The sequence below is a fragment of the Setaria viridis genome, chromosome 7 (assembly GCF_005286985.2).
Source record: "Setaria viridis chromosome 7, Setaria_viridis_v4.0, whole genome shotgun sequence".
Lineage (NCBI taxonomy): Eukaryota > Viridiplantae > Streptophyta > Magnoliopsida > Poales > Poaceae > Setaria > Setaria viridis.
In genome coordinates, this window is record NC_048269.2 from 27,216,385 (window position 1) to 27,239,048 (window position 22,664).

Genomic DNA, 22,664 nt, shown 5'->3' on the forward strand with positions numbered 1-22,664 from the left:
CTACCTCTTCCAGCCGGAGGAAACAAGTCCGTATCACACGACGGCCAAATCCAACCAGGAAACCGAGAAGACTACTCCAGATACCAACAGCAGCAGTGTCAAGGATGACAACAAGATGATCGGAGCTGGAGCCGATAAAGAACCACCACAGCTTCCTCCACCGAATAGAGAAGTCTCGAACCCGATACTCTCGTCTAACAGATCTCCTTGCAACATCTACCATACCAGCCAGCTAAGCTACAACAACTCTGGATTTCTTATCACTGTGAGTAATCGACTCCATTTCATCAATAATCTTATACACGCAGCTGCATGTTGGGATGAACAGATCTGCGTATATGTGTTCCATCAGAGTTCGGATATGGCATAACATGAGCTGCATATATGTGTTCCTTCTATGCTTGTGTTTTTAGGACCGACCATCGACGAGGGTACGCTGTGCACCAGGAGGGCCGTCGTCGCTTGGGTTTCTGTTCGGAGAGGAGCATGAGAAGTGATAGATCTCGTCAGTGCTAATCTACAAGAGAGTATGGCTGCATGTGTATGCACCGATTTTCTTGGATTTCATCAGAATACTGGAAAGGCGATCTGATTTACATAGGGTGGCTGTGGCATGCGTCTTCTTTTTATGTTTGCGCGGTCTGTGTGTATATTTATGTTTGTTATTATTTATTTGGTAATGCGGTGTTGAAAGGATGTTTCAAATTTGTCATATAAAATCGTTGCTGCCCGAGCATAAGTTATATGGAAATTTGAGTTAAAGCTGGACATTCAAATATGCTACTACTCTCGAGATTCTCGATTCGCAAATAGGTAATATTTTCATTTCATGCAGTCAATCAATCTAAACTCTTAACACAAAGAAGATTATTTGTCCCCAAAAGCAGTTTTAAAACATTATAATGTTTCTTATGGTTTTGTGGTTTAGGGATTGTGCCATTGTCACTTGTTTTATTACGGTCTTGTTAGTATATTCTCTTGGGTTTCAATGTGTTCATAAGATTTTGTTTTTCTTGTTTTTATATGATATAATATATGCTATAAAGCTAATATATATAAGAAGAATGCAAACGAAGCTAAATTTGATAATAATTTAATTTAAGACTTTTATAATTAGATAAGTTCATTCAACAAGGTATAAATTTATGAGGGAGGGATGTATCCGCACTCCTCTATGGCAAAAGATCAAAGGTCATTTTAAACATATCTTGCTAAAAACAAAACGATGGGGGAAATGGGCATATGCTTTGAATATTTGGTCAAGTGGTGGCACATGACTCACTTATGTCTCAAGAGAATTGGTTTTGTTTGCGAGATAAATCCAAGATAAACCTCATAGCTCAAAAAAAACCAAAACCATATGCTCTATATGAGTTAGCCTACATGGTGCTGGACCTAATGTTTGGAATGGTTTATTAGCCGATATTTCCGCTTGCTTTTGCTAATTTGAGCACGGGTAATTTGCTCCTATGGCAAACTAGGAGAAATAAAACTCTTATATGCCAATGTCATTCCAGTGATTGTCAGAGGTGGAGGGTGAGTAAAATGCAAGACGGGGCCAAGATGGAGCCAAGTGAACCCCATTGAATTTTTCATATGAGATTGATCATATATGTTGATTGTAAAATTTTTATAATTTCTCTCCTCTAGAACAAAAGGGTTAAAAAAATTATAAGATATTGCCAAAACGGTGGAGCGTGAGTAAAATGCAAGATGGGTCCAAGATGTAGCCAAGTGCCATTGAATTTTCGTATGGATTTGATCATATATGTTGATTGTAAAACTTTGATAACTTCTTTGCTAAATATTGTAAGATATTGCCAAAATAGCAATCAAGGAGTGACCATCCGAGGGTTTTTCCTTTTGTGGCTTATTGGCCTACCATAAGTCACACTATGCCTATCAAGAATCGACAAATTTTTAGATGAATAAGATAATGATATTAACCAAACGAAAATAAAATTTCTCATGGTAGGTCCACCGACGGTATAGTCTCAATTTTCCGATAGTAAGCCATTATCATGACAACTTTGATAGATTGAGAAGACTACCGCACCAGTTAGGTTGTCGGTTGATCGGTATGAAAATATGCAAAGTCTCTCACCTTTCTCATCAATGCAAATAGTTAACCCAACTTTTATTGTGTTGCTACTTTGCTAGAGTGTTTTTTCACTTGATGATGGCGGAGATGAGCAAAAACCTAGTTTTGGTAAATAATTAATTACATTGATTCTCGGACAAGAAATGTGCAACAGTTACGCTTTTCTTGTCTACATAAAGTTACCCCGATTTTTATAGTGTTTCTGATGTACTTTATTCACTTGAGGAGATTAAAGATGAGCAAATATACACTGATTCATTAATCTCAGGCCAGTTTTGCTGCCTTGGTCGGAATGATTTATTTCTGTTTCTTAAAACAGCACAGGACCTGTCTTGGGCCAGATGAAATACAAATTAATCAGGCCGACAACAGCTCACATGGGCTCCAAACGCTAGGCCCAATGGGCATAATTCATAGAGGCCTTCCTCCTCTTTGGTGGTGTGTGTGGTTTGCTTCTTATCGTCGAAATCGCAGGCACGATGTGGATAGCTGATGCCTATGATCATGGTTCATTGATTACCAAATCTCGCTGACGCTGATCCCACGCCTACAAGAAGAGGACATTCCGTGTCAGTGACAGAAAGAGCAGGGAAGGATCTCCATCACACGAGTACACGACGAGCCGACGACCAGGCCGCTTCTGTCCACCGTTTTTCCTCCGGCTTTTTCTTCGTTCGCCGGTGCACTTTTTCCGGCCCCATTTCGTGGCGGCGGGGGACAACAGGTCGACGACCCCGGCCAACGGCTACAGTTACACGGGCATGAGCCCTCGTGGCCGTGCCGTCGTGGGTTGCCAAGTTGCATCCCGGGCCAGGAGAGGAGGGAGGGGTAGGGGAGGCGAGAGCGTGTTACCGCCCTCGGCCACACAACCGCTCACAGGCGCAGCCACTGTACACGGTACAAAGTTGCCTGGATCATGCAAGCCTGGCCGTGCGTTTCGAGTGTGGTGCTGGAGCTGCCCGTGTTCTGCACCCGGTAGATCATCATGCCTCGGAAGTGATATACGACAAAGTTGTTGGTCTCAAATAGATTCGGGACCAAACAGCAAAGAACATTTGGAAGACAAGCACCAAGCTTTCTATTAAAAAGTCGTATCTGAGTGGGGTTCTTCTTTTGTGACAAGGGTCGGACTACCTTACATTTCAGAAATACCCTTATCCAACTACTACATTTCGATAATATCAACTACTACATTTCGATAATATGTTGTATATTAACATCAAAACAGTGCATGTGTAACTTAAATTTCTCTTTGTGATCACACTTCTCATGCCGTTCGCCTCCTATCCTCGGGGCTTTCCACGCAGGTTTTCGGTTCATGACAACCTCAAGCGCTGAGGTTAGGATTTCCCTCGTTGCCCGAGGCTTTTATCCTGCCTTGCATTTACGCGCCGATCTTAGTAAATAACCTTAGAGCAATCTTCGATGTCTCGAATCCTGCAAAACAAACAATCAGAGCCGATACCTCTCACCGTGTTAAATAAACGGAAGCGGGGGCAAAAGTGAACACCAACTCTCTTGGGAAGTTACGAGGTTACAAACTGGAGATCCCATCCAACGTTCGAGGGTCTTAAGCTTTTTTAGCGATCCCCAACACAAGTCAAACAACACGAGTGAGAAGAGGACTGAGCTGGGGGTTCAGTTGGTCAGCCGAGCGGGGCTCAGGCTGCCCTCCCACGTTCGACCATTGCTGCTGGTGTAGGAGCCTCATTAATTGGGTTTCCTCCCTGTAGCGCCTAGGTTGTCCTAGGTTAGGTTACGGTATACACACGCATGCGCGCGCGTATCCAGCACACTGAGAATTACCCTCCAATCTCTCATATGGGGTGTGCCTACGATGTGCACGCGTGTGCGTGCGTGCGGTGTGAGTATGACGCGGTGTTTCGTGTGCGTTCTAAGTTGTACCCTCTCCGAAAAACACGAGAAGCTGATCCGTTATAAGCTTTGAAAGGGATTGCTTGCGCGATGGCTAACTGGGTTGCCCAAGTATGCTTCAAACAAATCTCCTGCCGACGTGCGACAGATTCCACAGAGGCTGCTGTGTTAGAAAATAGGCAGCAAATTTCATGCCTAAAAGCAACTCCATTCCGCCGTTCGATCGAAATCGGCCGGCAGGCAGCACGGCTCAGTCTTATCAGTGACATGGACACCTGTGAGCCAGTGAGAGCCACAGCGCAATTCCGCCACTTCTTCCTCCTCCCCGCGGCCCGCGCACGCGTCGCGAAGGGAGCCTCTCGTGGACTCGAGGTCTTAAGTAGCCTGCACCTGGTCTCCTCTCCCTTCCCCTGCCGTCACACTCCCCCCTCCCGCTCACTCGGTCCCTGTCCGTCTATTCCCCAGAAAGTGCACGAACGGGAGGAGCCCCGGCGCCACACGGAACGCCAGCCCGAGCCATGGCCGCCGGTCTCTCCGGCGCCGCGATGACCAGCAGCTTCGCCGCCAAGAACCCCGCGCTGCTCGCCGCGGCGCGCCGCAGGGCGCCTCCCCTCGCCGGGCGCGCGCTGCCGTTCTCGCCGCTCACCACCGCCAGGGCCCCGCGCCGCCGCGGGCTCGGGACCGTCACGTGCTTCGTGCCGCAGGCCACGGAGGGCAAGACGGCCCCGGCCGCCCCCGTGCCGGTGCCGGTGCCAGTGCCTGATACGGCGCTGGAGGAGGAGGCCAGGGCCGCGGCGGCGCGGCGCATCGAGGAGAGGAAGGCGCGGAAGCAGTCCGAGCGGCGGACGTACCTGGTCGCCGCCGTCATGTCCAGCCTCGGCGTCACGTCCATGGCCGTCGCCGCCGTCTACTACCGATTCAGCTGGCAAATGGAGGTAACTCGATCGATTGCCCTTTTTTTTTCAATCTGTCTCGTTGCCGCAATGGCATTATTGGTCGAGCAATGCCGGAAATCTGACGCACGCGTCCGTGCACTGCAGGGCGGCGAGGTGCCGGTGACCGAGATGTTCGGCACGTTTGCGCTCTCCGTCGGAGCGGCGGTACGGCGGACACTCCCTTGCTACCAAAAACCCGTCTTCTTGTTGAAGTTTTGAAGTGAAATTCAGCTGATTTCGCCGTGCGCTCGGGTTGGATGCGCAGGTCGGGATGGAGTTCTGGGCGCGGTGGGCGCACCGGGCGCTGTGGCACGCGTCCCTGTGGCACATGCACGAGTCGCACCACCGGCCGCGGGAGGGGCCCTTCGAGCTCAACGACGTGTTCGCCATCATCAACGCCGTGCCGGCCATCTCCCTCCTCTCCTACGGCTTCTTCCACCGCGGCTTCGTGCCCGGCCTCTGCTTCGGCGCGGTAAGCCACCGGTGACTACACGTCATGTGTGTCTGGTTGGTCGGCCCAACCTGTCAGTTGGAGCCACGGTGGCGTCAGCCACGCATCCGACTGTGGCCTAACCCTCCACGTGTCTTGCTCCCACAGGGCCTCGGGATTACGCTGTTCGGCATGGCCTACATGTTCGTCCACGACGGCCTGGTCCACCGCCGCTTCCCGGTCGGCCCAATCGCCAACGTGCCCTACTTCCGGCGAGTCGCTGCCGCTCACAAGGTACTTCGACGGCGACCTCTCGCTCATCACTCACTACTTCTTGATTAACTACAGTACCTCGTAGCTCCAGTTCACTACTAGTCGCCACTAGCCCACACTACGATATTTTTTACCGACCTGAGCTGACGATATTTTTAACCGCCCTTTTGCGCGTGCGCGTGTGGCTGGGCTCCTCGGCGACGTCGCGAGCAGATCCACCACATGGACAAGTTCGAGGGCGTCCCGTATGGGCTCTTTCTGGGACCAAAGGTGAGCGTGTGGTTCCCGTCGTTTTGTCCTCGTCCTGCCTGTGACTGTGATCACCCGCGGACTGTTCGCCTGACCTGAGCACGCGTGTGGCTGTGGTTTCATTCCTGCAGGAGCTGGAGGAGGTTGGTGGCCTGGACGAGCTGGAGAAGGAGCTCGCGCGAATCAGCCGGGCCATGTGACCTCCACGGCGTCGTGGACGGAGCGCCCACCGCCGCGCGGGCTCTGCTCCGGGATTTTTGTTTTTCTGTCGCTTCGTTGATTCGATTTAGGAGGGAGTCGAGGCCGACGAGAAGTTGATTTGGTGACAGGCGCCCTGATACACCGCGCGTATTCTGGTTGTATGGGGCGTGGATGCTGTGAACATTTGTATGGTCTGGGGAGGCACGGGTCGTACATAGAAACTTTAGTGCCATGAAATTGTTTCTTCTTTTTTTCCTGCCATTTTCACGTCGGCGTCTATGTGGAGACGTCGCACGTTCTGGTCCCCTGTACTGTTCTTATGGCTAGGATCCTGTGTATAACTTGTAGGGAAATGTTGTGAACCACTTCAAGGAAAGCAAAATTCGGTGGTTGGAAACAGTGCTGAAAATTCAGAAGCTTCCTGCTCTCTCATTCAGAGGTGGTGGCGTCAGTGCCCCACTGGCGTGTGTGAGCGGCCCTTTTGCCGTTACTAGTGCTACCATTTTGTACTGCAAACCTATTATCTCATACATTGTCTTCTGCATATGTATATTATCTCACGCATTGTCTTCTGCATATGTATATTATCTCATACATTGTCTTCTGCATATGTATAGGTAATAGGTCGTACAAAACTCAAACCATACTGCTCCAATTTCTTATTGGAATTTGAAAAACTTAGAAAGTGCAATTTGACCATAATTTTTTCTGAAAGATGACACTGTACGCTGAAGGAATTTTTTTCATGTTACAAGATATATGAAACAGGAATATATATTTATATAATGTTTATACAGTACAATCTAACTAACCGTTAATCAAAAATTGATATTTTGTACAAAAGCACGTTTTTCATAGGGGGGAAGAGTATTGCGACCTACTTCCTCCGTTCCAAATTGTAGGTCGTTTTGGTTTTTCTAGCTGTACTGTGCACCTAGATATTGCGTATATCTAGATGCATAATAGTGAATCTAGAAAAAACTAAAACGACCCACAATTTGGAACGGAAGGTGAGGACGAGTCCTAATAGACCTCAGAGAGTACAAATTAGATATTTCATTGGTTTCCGACGAGCTATCAACGGCACAAACCTGACATGCGTATAATCATGCTAACAGAACTAGCAACTGAAGATGGCTGTTACCAGCTTCTGAATCCACTGCTCGCTGGACAGACACAAACTGGCTGCTCCGTTGACAAATTATAATAGGCTCTATAGAAAGAATAGCAGGTTGCTCCGTAGGAACCTGTATTCCTTCGGGTTGGCGATTTCAAGCGTGTCGGAAAGATCGTCGCCCACTCCTGACTTTGTGCATGGGTTAGGACCGGACTTTTTCTTTTTCTTCTCCATTTGACACTCGGGGCCACCGGCCACACCTACTTTCTGGTACCATCCGTTCCGATCCCAGAGGTTCGTTTCGCTCCCCAGTTCATTATCAACCGGTTTTACTTTTTACCCATCTCCGGACTCCGGTCTTTGGTGCCATGCATGCAACTTCAGGATGAGGCATCACGCGCACCCAGCTCGCTTGCAAGAAAGCAATACCAGATAACCAAAGCAGGATGTAGGAATACCAAACACTCTACTACTCGTCTTTATTCCGTGGTAACCACAGCATTCTCCTCATTTCACGCACTAGCAGTGTTTATTTATAGTACTATATTGCCCCGACCGGCTGTACGTCCGGCTCAAGCGTACGCCACTGCCTACGTCAATTGCATGAGCTGACGACGAGCATGGAGAGAAGCATGCGGAGCCGGAGCACGGCGCGAGGACACCTGGCCGCGATCAAAGCTTATAGTAATGCACGCGCGGCCCGCCGTATCGATTGGATTGTGCGAGAGCGGATAGCGGAAGGTGATCGCCGCGTCATCAGAAAACCAAATTAATGATAAGGAGGCTTCAGGCCTTCAGCTCGCCCGCGCATGCGCTCTCCTAATTTAACGGTCAGGTCGCTTCCCCCACGAGTCTGTCTCGCGACCCAGAATCCTACATGAATTATATATCTACATATTTGGAATTAATGATATTGCGGTCGAATCAGGCTGCAAGGATTTGAACAACAGCTCATCGTATCACCCACTGAGGATCTACCGAGCGCTAGCCAGAGCAGAGATGAACTTCCTGGCAAATGTGAGTAGCTAGCGAGCTGGATGGCTAGACTACAGCAGATGGCGTTCTGTGCTCATCACACAATTTTTGTGGTGATGGACTGATGGTGGTGCAGTGAAGCTGAAGAAGGCACGCGTGCTTTACAGCTTTAGGGGAGCCGTGCCGTGGCGAAGACGACGGCCAGTATTTTAGTTTTGGTCCCGTCCAGGCTTGAGAGGTTGGCCGGCTATCGATAGGCCCAGCCCAGTGCCAATCCGGAGCCAGCACATGCGCCTGGTGGGAGTCGGCGAAAGTTGGACGGACCACGGACGGCTTCCTTTCTGTTGGGAATGAGTGAATGAATGGATTATATAGCAAAAACGTCAACATAATCTGATTGCTAACCTGTACCTGAATGCCTGACGGATACGGAATGTAGGCTTCTACATGGGCCTCTTCTAATTATTGGGCCTGCGTGTGACAGTTAGGCCCACTGTATTCACGGCCCATGTACAGCCCAAGCCGCCTGAGGTGCGTGCCCGTGACGAGAACTTTCGAGAGTTCTCGCTCATCGTCTACCACTTACCTACTACTGAACAATCCGAACCCAGCAAAGCTGCTCGTCTCTTAGCTCCGAGAACACCACTTCGTGCGAACTAGCCGCTCAGCTATCGGGAATCAAGGTACGTGTTCATGAGTCTTGGCCTTCGGCGATCCGTTTTTTCGTTTTCCCCTTCCTTTCTCTCATGCGAGGAATCAGCCGCGCGCATGTCCCGCACGGCCGCACCTCGGTTCGTTCGTCGTTGCCTGAAATCTCTCGTGCTATCTTTCATTTTTGTGATCGAGGCAGGAAAGGATTTTTACGGTATTCTAGTTTACAGATTGAAGGAGCATGAATCGGTCAGTTGGCGTGTATCTGAAAACTGTGATGCCGATAAGTCTTGGTCTTTGTTTGCTTCTCTGTCCATGACATGAGAAGTGGGGAGCAAATTACTGCTCCGTTTAGCTATCAAACAGTAGGTTCCGAAATTCCGTTGATGCGTAGGACGTCCCATCATAATCACGAGTAAATTTGATTCAGTGAGATCGATGATGAGCCACACTTACCATGTTATGCAATTGAACTACTGGTAACAAGAGCTGACTGAGCATGAATCAAACATTGGAAGAATGTGAATCAAAGAGACACATAGTAAAGCTGTGCAAAATGCACTCAGGTCTATCTGCATTGCGAGCCTTTTTCTGGATGAAACTATAGGAGAATCAGTACTGCGGAAGATACTAATTGAATACCAAAAATAATTATTCGACACGTTTAGATAAACTAATATTTTATCTTCCTCCTCTGAAGATTACAGGAAGCAGAGTTGCAATCCGATGAGAGGAGCAGCAAAGTTTCTGGTGCAGAATGCAATTAGGCACATCAAACCTGTCAATGGACGAGCGAGTATGCCAACATATTCCTCCAAATTTGGTTCGAAATCGAATTTGCAATCCTGTACCCGAATTACTGACGTTTGCTTCTGTTGTGTTCTTCTATGACAGTGACTACTCAGAAGCATGGGAAGGAGAATACGTCCAGTGAATCTGCCATCACCAAAGATGAAAACGTTGAGCCCCTGGTTGCCTTTAGCAGGCCGCCCCCTTTGCCGCCAGTTCTTGGTCCCCTGTTCGTGCTCTCGTTTTTCGAAATGTCATCTGGTGATGAAGACAACAAATGAGTCAGGCTCAGCGCCTATACAAGCTGCTTCGGCTTTTCTGTTTAGTTTGAGCCATTACTCCACTGTTTTGCAGGGATCTGATCATGCACCCAGTTGATCTTCCTCGAGCAGTCCGTCACTTCAGCAGTTCAGCTAGGCCTTGTACAGACTAATAAGAAGTTGTACTGGATAGTTATCAACTAGTACTAAGATAATAAATGCTGTGGTTAGCTATAATCTTTGTACTCAAAGTCTGAACTTCTGAGCTCTGAGTCTCTGACTACTGTTTAACGTGACCTTGGTGAAGTTTTGCTGATGATGTTCGTCTACATGTGAGTGACACTTTTGCAGGCTGTTGTGAACTCGCTCAGTAGAATAACACTCTTTGCTTTGTAAGTGTGTATGTGCCTTAATTCTTCTCAATTATTGTTTGCATTTGAGTTAATATTTCCAATTTTGAATGGAAGTCTGCACTCAAAACTTCGGATGCATACATGTGTGATTTTTTTTGGTTTGAAAACCATACATGTGTGATTTTGTCGATGATGGTCAATTTACCATTTGTATGGGCCTCATATCTGGCCCATCCAAAAATGCATTCCCCGAAGGCGGGCTTCTCTCACTGGCCGCCCCGAGTGAGTGTCTGGAATGCGCTTTTGGGCCCTTGGCGGCGCCGGATAGCCTTCCTTCCTTCATCTTGTAGGAGGGGGCAGCGCTGCTGCAGCGATGGCGTGCTAAGAGGTGGCCGAGACCATCTCCTGGCTTGCCGCGGCGGTCGCTTCCTCTCCCTGGTCCCTGCCGGATCCTCCACCCGCCACCTCCCAAGTCCACCGTTTCCGCCACACCGCCGGTCCTCTCTCAGTCCAGTGGAGTGGAGATCCATCTGGAGTTGACTCCTGCTTCTTCGTTTGCTGGTAAGTAATCATTGCTGCTTCGGTGGAATCCTTCTGCGAGTGGGTTTAGTTCTCGATCAAACCCAATACTCGTTCTTCTCTTCCACGCTCGATTCAGTTGGTTGCGGGGTGTTGTGGCGCGGTACTAATCGAATCCTTCCATCCAGTTTGGGCTCCTCGAGGTTGGTTGACACCATAGGTGCCCAACAACGGCGCGATTGCAGTTTATTTTCCTTGACTATGCAATGCCCCTAGTTGCTTACCCTAATTTTGCTTGTGAGAATGAACCCTAGTTGTCGTGATTGGGTAATTTTGGGGGTTCGAGTTTGGTGGGGATCGGTAGTGCTCAGCAGCTTGAAACGGTGGATTTTCTGAATGTTTGGGAGTGCTGGAGTTGCTGTTTGAACCTGAACTGTTTGGGTGCTGATCTCGTTTTGCAGTTGAATGGAATCGTGCTGGTTGCCCTTTTGTTTCTAGCCACTTGGTATGCTAGTTGCCTTGCTAGGGCACTTGTGTGTTTGATATGCAATGTTGCGTTTGGTGTTAGCTCTATAGAAGATCAAATCCAATTTTAGGATGCCAGTCATGGAATCTGTTGTTATGTTGGGATACTTAACACCCTGGATATTTCCTGAAGCGGATGGAGTGACATTTGAAATGAACTTTGTGTAGCCAGATTTATCAGCTAGGTGCTTTGGCTCCATGGAACTACAATTTCCATTGTAGGAATTTTAGATGCATGCTTCTAGAGGTTTTTATTTGCTGCAAGATGTGATATTATACATTGCCATCTGTTCTTTGGTGCATAAGCTCATAAGGATAGTGAAACCTGTAAACAATAAGGAAATATGGTTCATCCTTTGTCACTGTTTCACAATTTGATATTATGCTCAGTTGCTAGAATATTTCATTTGTACAGAAAGAAAAATGTATGTACTATCTTATTGCTTTGATTATGTGGGCCTTTGAAACTCATGTATCGATTTATTTCATGTTTCATGACAAGAAATTCTCCTGGCATCTTGTTTTTTCCAGAAACCTTTTTGTTGATGTCAAGCTGGTATTGAAGTAGTTCAAAATGTCAGGGATTGCAGCAATTTGGCGTCGGTCATGTCAATCATCTGCTAGTCAGAGTCTAATGGAGACATACGTTGGCCCATCCGTGTCTTCTGATGCTTTGAGGTTGTTCAGCAGCTGTGCTAAGCGCTCAAGAAAACCTGACATTTCTGTTGTTAACCAGATTAAGGTGGTGGATCGGTATTCCACAGTGAATCATGTGACAAGGATCAGAAGATTGCCCCTTTCAAGTCGTGTGGACACTAATTGGTTGATTACTTCAAAGCCCAGACATGGTGCTTTACCAGGATTCTTAGGCATTTCAAGCTTCCATCGTGGATACTCCTCAGATACTGGAATCAAGCCAGAAGCTTCTCAGAGTACTGTCTCTAATGTTCCTTCTACAGAAAGCTCTGAGGTTGGCACTGCAGGTGGTGGTGGGGGTTCTTGGATTGAGATCTTGGACAGTGCTCGCAAGTCTACGGTAGATGCTACAACTGATGCAGGCAAGAAACTTAAGGAGCTGACTGATGCTGTTACACCTCATGTCCAGCAGCTATTTGATACATATCCAAATCTTGAAAAGGTAGTTGTTCCACTTGGCGGAACACTATGTGGTACAATGATGGCATGGTTGGTCATGCCTATCATTCTTAGGAGGCTTCACAAGTACGCGTCACAAAGTCCTATATCAGCACTTTTGGGGAACTCAACCAAGAATGATGTTTCGTACCAAACTAGTCTCTGGTGTGCATTAGAGGATCCTGCAAAATATCTTGTCACATTTATGGCATTTTCAGAGATGTAAGTTTCTATTTAACTTTCTGTGCCCTAAACTCCTGATGGGAGTGTTCTTTAATCTTTACTAAAGACTGTTTTCTAGATTGGCATTTTAGATCTAATTGATTGTCAAGTTCATGTCTTATTTTAGGAAAACTTACAGTGGTTTCAGTTTTGCTTCTGTCATTTTGTTATTTTTCTGAAGAAACTAGAGACATGCAACTTCTACTTACTAGAATAGGCATTCCATATGTTTCTTCAATGTCACCATTGTTCCATCACAATATACATTGCCTTTTTTTTACCTTGTTGATTCTTATTTATTTATTAATGCAGAAGACCAAAATGCATTTTTCTCTAAAGTTGTCTTCATAATTATGTTCTGGTAAAAAACTGATGTATTGTCTTATGATATAATGTTATAATATAATGTTATATTCTGGATACTCATACGTGTGGTGGTTTCTCTTCCATAGGGCAACACTTATTGCACCAAGCATATCCACTTATCTTCCGCAGGCATGGAGGGGTGCATTTGTTCTGTCTTTTGTATGGTTCCTTCAGAGGTGGAAAACCAACTTCATTGCTAAAGCCATGACCAACCCAGATGCCTCAAGTTTGGACCGCGATAAGATATCAGCATTTGATAAGGTTTCTTCGTTGGGACTGATTGGACTAGGAGTAATGGGTCTTGCTGAAGCTTGTGGTGTAGCTGTTCAATCGATATTAACTGTCGGTGGTGTGGGAGGTAATGTTTTAACTTTCATAAGTAAATTCCTTATTTGCTGCTGGAAGTTATCTAGATTCCTAGTCCTCGATACTGTTGACTAAACAATTGTATTGTATAGTTGTCCTAGCTTTTTTCACCTTGGAACACATGAAATGAAATAGTCAATACGAATGGTATGCATGGGGAAATACTGTACATGTGTTGCCTTCTTTTTTATATTCAAAAGAATCTCCTACTCAGGTTTATCTTTAAGCAAATGGTCCTTTGTTTTCTTCCCTATCGCACTGACGCATTATTGCTAATTAGTTATTGCAGAAACATACAGTAGCATCTATATTAGGATGTACTATGAATCTTTATCACTCATATACAACTGTATGAGCAAAATGCAAAAATAGTGGTCTGGAAGCTTTTGTTCAGCAGCCTGCTAGTAAATCATACTTTCAACAGTACTGAAATTTTCTTCTGTTTTGTGGTACTTTAGGTGTTGCTACTGCTTTTGCTGCTAGAGATGTCCTTGGCAACATTCTCAGTGGGTTCTCCTTGCAATTTTCTAAGCCATTTTCAGTTAACGACTACATAAAGGTGTGGCTTCTCATTTATCTGATCTTTTTTTTGTGTACGCTTATTTGCTGAAATATAGATTCATAATACATATTGTTAAGTTCTAGATTCCATTTGACTTGGGGATTGTGTGGAAATATGGATAAAATATTTAGCTGCTGTTTCATGATAGATGATAATAATAACAAAATTATTTGTGTCATAACTCGCAAGTACCAAGAGGTTCTCAAGCAATTGCATGTGTTATGCTGGAGCAAAAAATGTATTGTAAAGGATGGGAAAAGGGACAGTAGCAAGTAGAAGGAATGATATTTTGAGTTCATGATAAGCCACTCGGTTGTTCATGTAAAAGAAACATATTTTGCTTTGAGCATGATGATGTAAATGGTAATCTGGTTCTTACTTCTTACATAGCTAAAGCACCATTAGTGAAGCATCCAAACCACAGTTAGTGAAGCACCAAACTGAAAATCCAAAAGGCTGCCTCAGCTAATGGGTGCCTATTGATGGTTATTGAGGGGCTTAAGAAGTAGACAGATGTGGGGAACTGTTTAAACAATTGTCAGCATTGCATAATGGCATACTCATTTCCTAAATTGCTAGTCTCATAAGTGTTTCTCATAGTATTTGTGCATTGAGCACATGATAGTTCTGATACGCGTTTCCAAGTTCTGATGGGAAAATTCAAGAAACACTGTCTTGTCCTCTGTGCTTGCCGCAATCATAAATGGCCAATTTGGACTAGAAGTACTTAATCTTTTATTGATTTTTCAGATGCTCTCAATATTCTATAGTTGCAGGCACACAGTAACTAATAGGAGTTTTACATTGTAGGCAGGGCCAATAGAAGGCAGGGTGGTTGAAATAGGACTCACTTCAACTTCATTGATCAATCCAGAAAAGCTCCCTGTCATAGTACCCAACTCTTTGTTCTCCAGTCAGGTATTATAACTGTTTCTGTTACTGGATATTTCATAAATTTAGCAAACACGTGTGGACTGAGATGTTTATCAGTACACATGCTGACACGGTGACATACACAAATCAGTCCTCTATACCTACATGGTGGCTTATGGGTAGAACATACAGTAATACTAATACATGTTTTTTACACCCTTTTTTACATGTATGTGTCTTTCTATCCTAATTTAGCTGGGTGCATTGGATTATATGATATCATGCAATGAAAAAAAGGTGGACTTTCTTTACTTGGGATATTAGCACCCTGGATTTCTTTAGTTAAATGACAATAAACTAGACCCAAATGTGCACACTTTTGCTTCAGCGTATGTATATACTCTGTAATCATTGTTATTGATTTGCTCTTCCAACCATGGTTGATGAATCACTATTTAGTTAGTTATAGTACTGCTAAAACCCACTCTTCTTTTTTCCCCTAATTAAGTTTAAATTTAGAATTTCTTTTTTTTTTAGAAACAAACTTTAGACTTCTAGTCCTAGATGGAATGCATGATAGTATAGAAATTTTGGATGATTTATCTATATCCTTAGATATTTTTGGAAAGAACCTTTTTTTCTATAGGAAGTTTGGAGGGAAAATAAATAGTGTCAAATGCTTTTGTTGGTTAGTTATTTAAAAATTTGCTAGAAAGACATTCTGTAATGCTGTATTTTGAATGATTCTCTCAATAACTTCGTTGGGGGCTTGGGGCCTACCTTGTACTATCTTGACATGATATTCTAAATAATTTGCAGATGATAGTGAACAGATCACGAGCCAATTGGCGAGCTAGTGTGACAAAGATTCCTATAAGAATTGAAGATATTGAGAAGGTTCCTTCAGTATCAGAGGAGATAAAGGTTATGTTAAGGTCCAATCCAAATGTGTCCTTTGATAGTGATGTTCCTTATTGCTATCTCTCAAGATTGGAAAGTTCATATGGAGAGCTCACTATTGGATGCAACCTAAAAAACATGGTATGTTTGATTTATTCTACAGTTATGCTGCTGTGCCTATTTACTCCTAATAGCCTAAGTGTCTATCAACAATGGTTATAGCCTGTTACGTACCCCGTTAAGTACAGGTGTCACAAGTCTAGGAAGGCAATAATATCATAAAGTATTTATAGACAAAATGTACTGTCACTTTCATATAGTCTAATAAAGATATTTATGATTGAAGTTAAAATAGTTTAACTAAATGCATCCAAGGTCATACTTATTTTGCATAAGAGGGAGTATGTGACATGTCCAGTAATCCAGTTACATAATTGATAGCCATGGGGATAAAACTATGCTAGTTTGGTACTCACTACTACCCTACTGCAAGTTGGAATGATCCTTTTCTCTTTAATTCTAACACAAATATTTTGTGTCTTACAGAGAAAAGATGAGTGGTTATCTACCGAACAAGATATTCTTTTGGGAGCTGCTAGGATTATCAAGTCGCATGGCATTGAACTGGGAAGCACTATGCAGTGCTGTTAATTCATGCTTCTGGGACTTTCAAGTAGGGTAAGTACATATTTGGCTCTTTTAACCTTCATGTAGTTAACACTAACCATAGCTGCTATGTTAAAAAACCATGTAGCCTTAAGCGCTATCAAGTTATGTTATGTGTAGCATTTCTTCTGCAATGCCTCGGTTACATTTTTTTCAGTTACCGTTTATTGCCAAATCATGAAACCACTGTATGGTTAGTTGACTTCCCACAAACTGCTGCAACCACTGCTGCTTGTTGGTCATTGTAACTTGCATGCTAAAGGCTGACTTGTATTCCTGCCATTTTTGTTTCAAAGAGAACATCTTTGATTCATCAGTAGTAGTTTTTCAGATATATCTTCACTTTCGCAATCTCTTTGATGAGGGAGTTGCATTCATTGGCAGGTAAATTTCGTTAGCCTTCAGAACTGCAGAACTGCATACTAACGTACTTGGCGCCTAGGAGTTTTGCTTACGCGGGTGCAGCGGCAAGAACGTCCGTGTGTTATGCCTTCAGACCATCTGACACCTATCACCGACATTGTGTTACTGCCATTGCCTTTGGGACCTATGTCAAGTTCCACTTTTGTAGCCTTCAGTTTTACATGGTAATTGATCCGTTCCTGGAGGACCTCATGGTCCAGTGGCCAACGTTTGCTCGGCGTGCCGTGAGTGACCGGATTGTTGCTCCATTTTGGTGAAAATGTTCGGTTTTTCTCGAACCATAGGGGTTCGTTTAGTACTTGGTTGTCTAACCTGATATTCGATCATCTCGAATGAATAGGTGCTGGACATTGTCCATTTCTCATTTCTGAGTGCTCGCATAGTCGCATGCCCCAAGATTGATTTTTACTTGGTGTTTGGATCGATTAAAATTCATGCCACATCGAATATTAGGAGGCTAATTAGGAAGATTAAATATGAGCTAATTATAAAACTAACTACACAGACGGAGGTTAATTCGTGAGATGAATCTATTAAGCCTAATTAATTTATCATTAGCATATGTTTACTGTAGACATTGTCAATGACAGTCATGAAGTAATTAGGTTTAATAGATTCATCTCGTAAATTAGCCTCTATTTATGTAATTGGTTTTGTAAATATATATTTAATACTCCTAGTTATTAGCCTTCATCTATGTAATTGGTTTTGTAAATTTATATTTAATACTCCTAAAACATTCGATGTGATAAGAATTTTAGAATTTTAGGAGGTAGAGAACCAAACACTCTCTTACCATGCTGGAGTATGCACTGCCAGTCTGCCATGCATCAGCATTTTCCTGGTGAACTACACGTTCACCTTTTTCTTTAATCCTCGGAACTCGCTATGCTGGCACCTATGCATGCCGGTGTGTCGTAGACAATGCAGGGCACGCGTCAATGGAGAAGTGCTGGTATCTGTTTGTACAATTGTACTTGTGGATAGTCCATGAAACGAGGGGTTTGACAGGGCAGTAAACAAGGCTATATCCGGAAATTAGCCGCAGCATACGTCTTCACTAGGGGTATAACACAAAACCTAGTGACGGAACTGGCAATGTACGCTTTATGACTTGTGCAATTGTCTGCTGCTATTCGGAGCGTTTCCAGTAGTGAACAAAACGTGGTTCAAATAGAGGTGATATCGACGTCATACTGCAGCATGGAGACCTCTGATCCCGCTTGCATGTGAGGATACACTGAGATGGACACACGTCCTTGCGGCATAGAATACTCGGTTAAGCAATATTTTCTACTCGTTTAGGAGTACGAGATTAGGGCGTCGGCATCCTTTTCCCTGCCCATGTGCTTGCTTGATTCAGCTTTAACAAATCCAACACGCAGTACTACTTCCACCAACTGTCAGCAGCAACTTTGCGCGGCATGCGGCGAACAGATCGTCCCGTCGCGTGCTGTGAGGCTGCCACCTGTTGAGATTGCCATCGACCGGCATTCATAGCCCTGCCTCTGATGGTTCGGGGCCATCAATGAAAACCTCTGATTGTGAAATGGAGCACGGAGCCGATAAATGCGGTCGTCTTTGTCGCTAGAAAGGCGAAAAAAAGCCGCCGGGCACGGTGTCCCGGCGCGGGCTTTCGCCACGACGGCAATCACTGACGCGGCGCACATGCCGTACCGAGATTTTACCGATCGAGCCAGAGATGGACGCCGGTGATCTGATTTCGGCTGCACTGACAACACATATACGCGCCCGGACCATGACACAGCTCTCTGTAGCCACCCACCCTCACCCCATGCCCTGCCCATGGGCCATGGCTGCCCTGCCCGAGCGGATGGCGAGCCACGCTTTGCACAGAGCCCCCACCCCGCCCAGGCGCCCACTGCTGCGTCACAGGCACAGTGCTGATCCCAGTGGCCCGCCCGCGTCTCCGTCTCCGTCAGGTCTGAAGCATAGACCACCTAGCGTAGCCGTTGGGTGGGGGCCACGCGTGTTGACTCGCCATGCCGGAGCCGGAACGCCCGGCCAAAGCTTCGAGTCCTGGCCTGGTGGCGCTTTGCGAACTGCTACACGCCCGTGAGTCCGTGCGTCGCAAACTCATGCTGGAAGCTGGAAAGAGACGCTGAAACCGTGAAACGGGACCCGTTCCCTCCGAGACGAATAGATTCGTACTACAAACAAAGAAGAAGAAAAAAATCTGAATGTTCCTATCTTCATCTGTGTGTCTAATGAAGCTTATACTCCGGCTACTTGGCTGAACTCGCCTTCCCTGCATACGCCTACGTCGATGGTCATCGTCTTCTCCCCGTTCTTCCCCTCCTTGGGCGACGACACCACTCTACAGCAATTTCGCCGGGGGGACTGCAAAATCCATGTGACAGCGCATCAGTAACACATTTAACGAAATGGAACCATCACAGGTGGCCAGTTCCAGGTTTTCTATAGAGCATTGCAATTTGAAAGAGTTCTGTCTTGGCATTAGTAAAAAGTTCTATCCTGGCATTGCAATTCTCATTTTAGCTCTAGGTTTCCTCTTTGGATACCCCATTGCTAAATTTTAACACCTATCACACCGGATGTTTGATACTAATTAGAAGTATTAAATATAGTCTAATTATAAAACTAATTGCACAGATAGAGTCTAATTTGTGAAACGAATCTATTAAGCCTGATTAGTTCATGGTTTGACAATGTGGTGTTACATTAACCATTTGCTAATGATGGATTAATTAGTCTTAGGGGGTGTTTGGATACGAGCTCATAAACTTTAGGAGGGTCACATCGGATGTTCAGACGCTAATTAGGAGGACTAAATATGAGCTAATTATAAAACTAACTTCAGAACACCTATACTAATTTGCGAGACGAATCTATTAAGCCTAATTAATCCATCATTAGCAAATGGTTACTGTAGCACCACATTGTCAAATCATGGACTAATTAGACTTAATAGATTCGTCTCACGAATTAGACTCCATCTGTGCAATTAGTTTTGTAATTAGACTATATTTAATACTCCTAATTAGTATCCAAACATCTATGTGACAGGTACTAAAGTTTAGGGGGTGTTTGGGAATCCAAACACCCCTTAATAGATTTATCTCGTGAATTAGACTCACTCTGTGCAATTAGTTTTGTAATTAGCTCATATTTAACCCTTGTAATTAGGACCCGAACATCCAATGTGACCCAAAGTTCGCTCATTCCAAATAAAGATACTCAAATCCTAGCACGCTACTGCACAAATTTGTTGATTCCGTTGTTAAAAGGAGTTGGATATGACCAGCAATGCCAAACTGATGCCAATGTTGTGCATTGGCCAGTTGGCCGCCTTCTCTCGAGATGGCAACGCACATCATGTGTTGCGGTTAGTAAAGAAGAGAAGAAAAAGGAATGATTTGGCATGGAAGATTACCCTGTCCCAGAGCCCGGGGTCGGGCCTCTTGAGCACGACGATGTGATCGAGATGCGCGTCCGGGTCGGCGATGTCCCACCGGCACGCCGGCCGCGTCTCGTTCGGGTGGCGCCACCGCTCGTACCGCGTCACCGTGGTCTCCCAGCCGCCGCGCTCGGCCGCGCGCCGCGCCGACGACGACAGGTAGTACACCGCGGGCTTCTGGCACGGGCTGCGCGCCAGGGGCCTGGTGTTGAACGCGTACGCCGTGTAGTCGGCGCGCCGGTACCAGTTGAGGAAGGTGCGCGCCGGCATCTCCATCTCCCGCGGCGACATTACGCCCCTCGCCACCAGCACCGCGAACCCCCACGCCACGGACACCGTCCACCGGTTGGCGCCGTCATAGCAGATGGACTGCTGCATCAGCCCCGCCGCGTCCAGCTTCACCGGCCCGTCGAACAGCCGCCGCACCGCCGCGGGCCGCGACCTCGCGTCCGGGAACAGGGGCTTGACGACGTCGAGGTGGTGCAGCGTCACGATCGGCGCCACCGGGTGCGATGCGAGGAGGCCCAGCAGGTCGCCGTACACGTCGTACTGGTGGAACCCCGGGTGCTTGGTGAGCGGCACGCCCAGCTCCGCCATGCACGCCTGGATCCGGTCGTCGCTGCCGTAGAGCGCCGGGTAGCGGCGGAGGCAGCCGTCCTGCATCCGCGAGAGCGCCTCGGCGAGCGGGCGGCTGATGGCGAAGCCGCCGCCGCCGTAGGCCATCCCGTAGGAGAAGTAGATGTTCTGCAGGTGGCTCTCGGAGAGGGAGCCAATGTAGTATGGCTGGCGGTGGTCGAACTTGTTGAGCACGGCGAGGAGGTTGTCGGGGAAGAAGACGGTGTCGTCGTCGCCCATGACGAACCAGCGCACCCCGGGGAGGCCGAGGCGGAACGTCTCGGAGACGATGCGGGAGATGCGGATGGCGGAGCGGTGGCCGCGGCGGTGCGTGTAGGGGAAGGCGGAGGTGTCGGACGAGATCCTGATGGCCGGGAGCCCCGTCCGCGCGGTGGACATGTTGGACTCGCGCACCGCGCGGTCCAGCCACACGTAGCCGCGCATGGCGCCGCGGGGGCGCCACCACACCCTGATGTAGTCCTTGCGCTTGTCCCAGAACCGCGACGACGCCGCGATGCCGAACACCACGTGCTGCAGCGTCGTCGCCGTGGACGCCGCGGCGGCGGCGGTGGGCCGCTTCTCCGCCTCCACCGCCGCCGCCGTGAGGTTGGCGGACATCCGGGACACCGATACGGAGGCGGTGGTGGCGGCGGCAGCGGTGGAGTCAGGCATGCAGTTGGAGGCGGCCGACGAGGAGGCGGAGGTGAGGAGGAGGTGGAGCGTGTAGAAGAAGTAGAGAGCGGTGAGAGGGAGCAGCAGGAGGAGGAGGAAGCGGAGGAGGGTGGCGGTGACCGTCTCCTTCCCGCCCCCTCCCTTCATCCCGGTCGCCGTGGCCGCCGCCGCTCCTCAACCCTCACCGCCTCACCCCCCACAACTCCGTCGCCCCCACACTTCCCCGCTGGCCGGCCGGCCGGGCCGCGATGCGCCCGATTTCGCCGCCGGATTCAGAATCGGTGGGATTTCGCTGGGGGCGAGAGAGCCTCACACCGGGTCGCGCATTCCTCTCCGCGTGTTGCTCCGCACCGCCACCTCCTGCCTGCTTCCCTCTCTCTCTCTCCTCCGGGGAGTGTGGTGTGGGGTTCTCTCCTCCCGGTCGGCGCTTTGTCGGGGGGGGGGGGAGGATGGGATGGGGGGAGTCGCTGCGGTGGGTTGGGTGGGTCGGCGAGCGCTTCGGTTTCGTCCCGGCTTTTGCCCACCTTTTCTCCCCGTCCGTGCCGGTGGGCTGTTGCTGCATGCCTGCGCGTTGCGGCTAATGCCGAGTATTTATTAGGCGCAGTTTTGCTGCTGACGCTGGGGGTTCACACTTGAGAGTGGTTTGGTTTGGCCGCTTCCAGCTTTCATTCAAGCGCGAGAGGGTGTAACTGGCCGCGTTATTAAACATGGAGCTCGGGAGATCTTGTCACTGAATGGTGTCTAGGTTACGAACCGGATTGTGTGGTTTGAATTTTGAGGCAAGATCCAGATTGTTGCTGAGATTTGGTTATCCGTTGGCCTCATTTGGAATGTACTATGGGCGTACTACGCGGTTTTGATGTGAAACAGCTATCATTTTTCGTTTTACATGCCGTTTTTTTGGTTGCCAGATATTCGTGAGTGTTAGTGGGGCCAAATATCGCTGGTTCATCTAGAACAGAAAAGATGAGCTGGTTCATCGTGCATGTTATCCTATTATTCGGATAGTTTTTAAATTTTTGTTAGGATCAAATTATTTCTTGAAACACAATTGTCCTTGATTTATTGACCAGCGTTTAAAAGTTCGAGAGGGGATCCAACCATATGGATGCGTCCGACTTGCATGATAAATTTATCATCAGAGCTCGTAAACGTGCACACATATTGCATGAG

The 22,664-nt window shown here is 47.1% G+C and overlaps 4 protein-coding genes across 5 annotated transcripts; 3 read left to right on the forward strand and 1 right to left on the reverse strand.

Moving 5' to 3' along the window:
- The first annotated feature begins 4,321 nt into the window (after window positions 1-4,321).
- LOC117862782 (beta-carotene hydroxylase 2, chloroplastic) lies at window positions 4,322-6,473 on the forward strand. Its single transcript, XM_034746307.2, has 6 exons — window positions 4,322-4,911; window positions 5,017-5,076; window positions 5,177-5,383; window positions 5,510-5,635; window positions 5,828-5,884; window positions 5,995-6,473. The coding sequence occupies exons 1-6, from the start codon at window positions 4,495-4,497 to the stop codon at window positions 6,061-6,063; spliced, it is 936 nt and encodes a 311-aa protein (XP_034602198.1). The 5' UTR covers window positions 4,322-4,494; the 3' UTR covers window positions 6,064-6,473.
- A 2,245-nt stretch (window positions 6,474-8,718) lies between these two features.
- On the forward strand, window positions 8,719-10,172 carry LOC117865139 (uncharacterized). Its single transcript, XM_034749257.2, has 3 exons — window positions 8,719-8,839; window positions 9,508-9,603; window positions 9,702-10,172. Exons 2-3 carry the CDS (start codon window positions 9,534-9,536, stop codon window positions 9,875-9,877), a joined length of 246 nt encoding a protein of 81 aa, XP_034605148.1. The 5' UTR covers window positions 8,719-8,839; window positions 9,508-9,533; the 3' UTR covers window positions 9,878-10,172.
- A 375-nt stretch (window positions 10,173-10,547) lies between these two features.
- Window positions 10,548-17,129, forward strand: LOC117863744 (mechanosensitive ion channel protein 1, mitochondrial). Of its 2 annotated transcripts, none has more exons than XM_034747570.2 (8): window positions 10,548-10,770; window positions 11,835-12,609; window positions 13,062-13,333; window positions 13,800-13,900; window positions 14,714-14,821; window positions 15,596-15,817; window positions 16,223-16,354; window positions 16,727-17,129. In XM_034747570.2, exons 2-7 carry the CDS (start codon window positions 11,888-11,890, stop codon window positions 16,325-16,327), a joined length of 1,530 nt encoding a protein of 509 aa, XP_034603461.1. In that variant the 5' UTR covers window positions 10,548-10,770; window positions 11,835-11,887; the 3' UTR covers window positions 16,328-16,354; window positions 16,727-17,129. The 2 variants fall into 2 exon arrangements, with proteins under 2 accessions (XP_034603461.1, XP_034603459.1); XM_034747568.2 differs by having other exon boundaries at window positions 10,549-10,770; window positions 11,785-12,609.
- Window positions 17,130-18,883: 1,754 nt separating this feature from the next.
- On the reverse strand, window positions 18,884-22,174 carry LOC117863745 (uncharacterized). The gene is made up of 2 exons (XM_034747571.2): window positions 20,181-22,174; window positions 18,884-19,126 (listed from the first exon to the last, which is right to left on the reverse strand). The coding sequence occupies exons 1-2, from the start codon at window positions 21,636-21,638 to the stop codon at window positions 19,001-19,003; spliced, it is 1,584 nt and encodes a 527-aa protein (XP_034603462.1). The 5' UTR covers window positions 21,639-22,174; the 3' UTR covers window positions 18,884-19,000.
- Window positions 22,175-22,664: the final 490 nt, after the last annotated feature.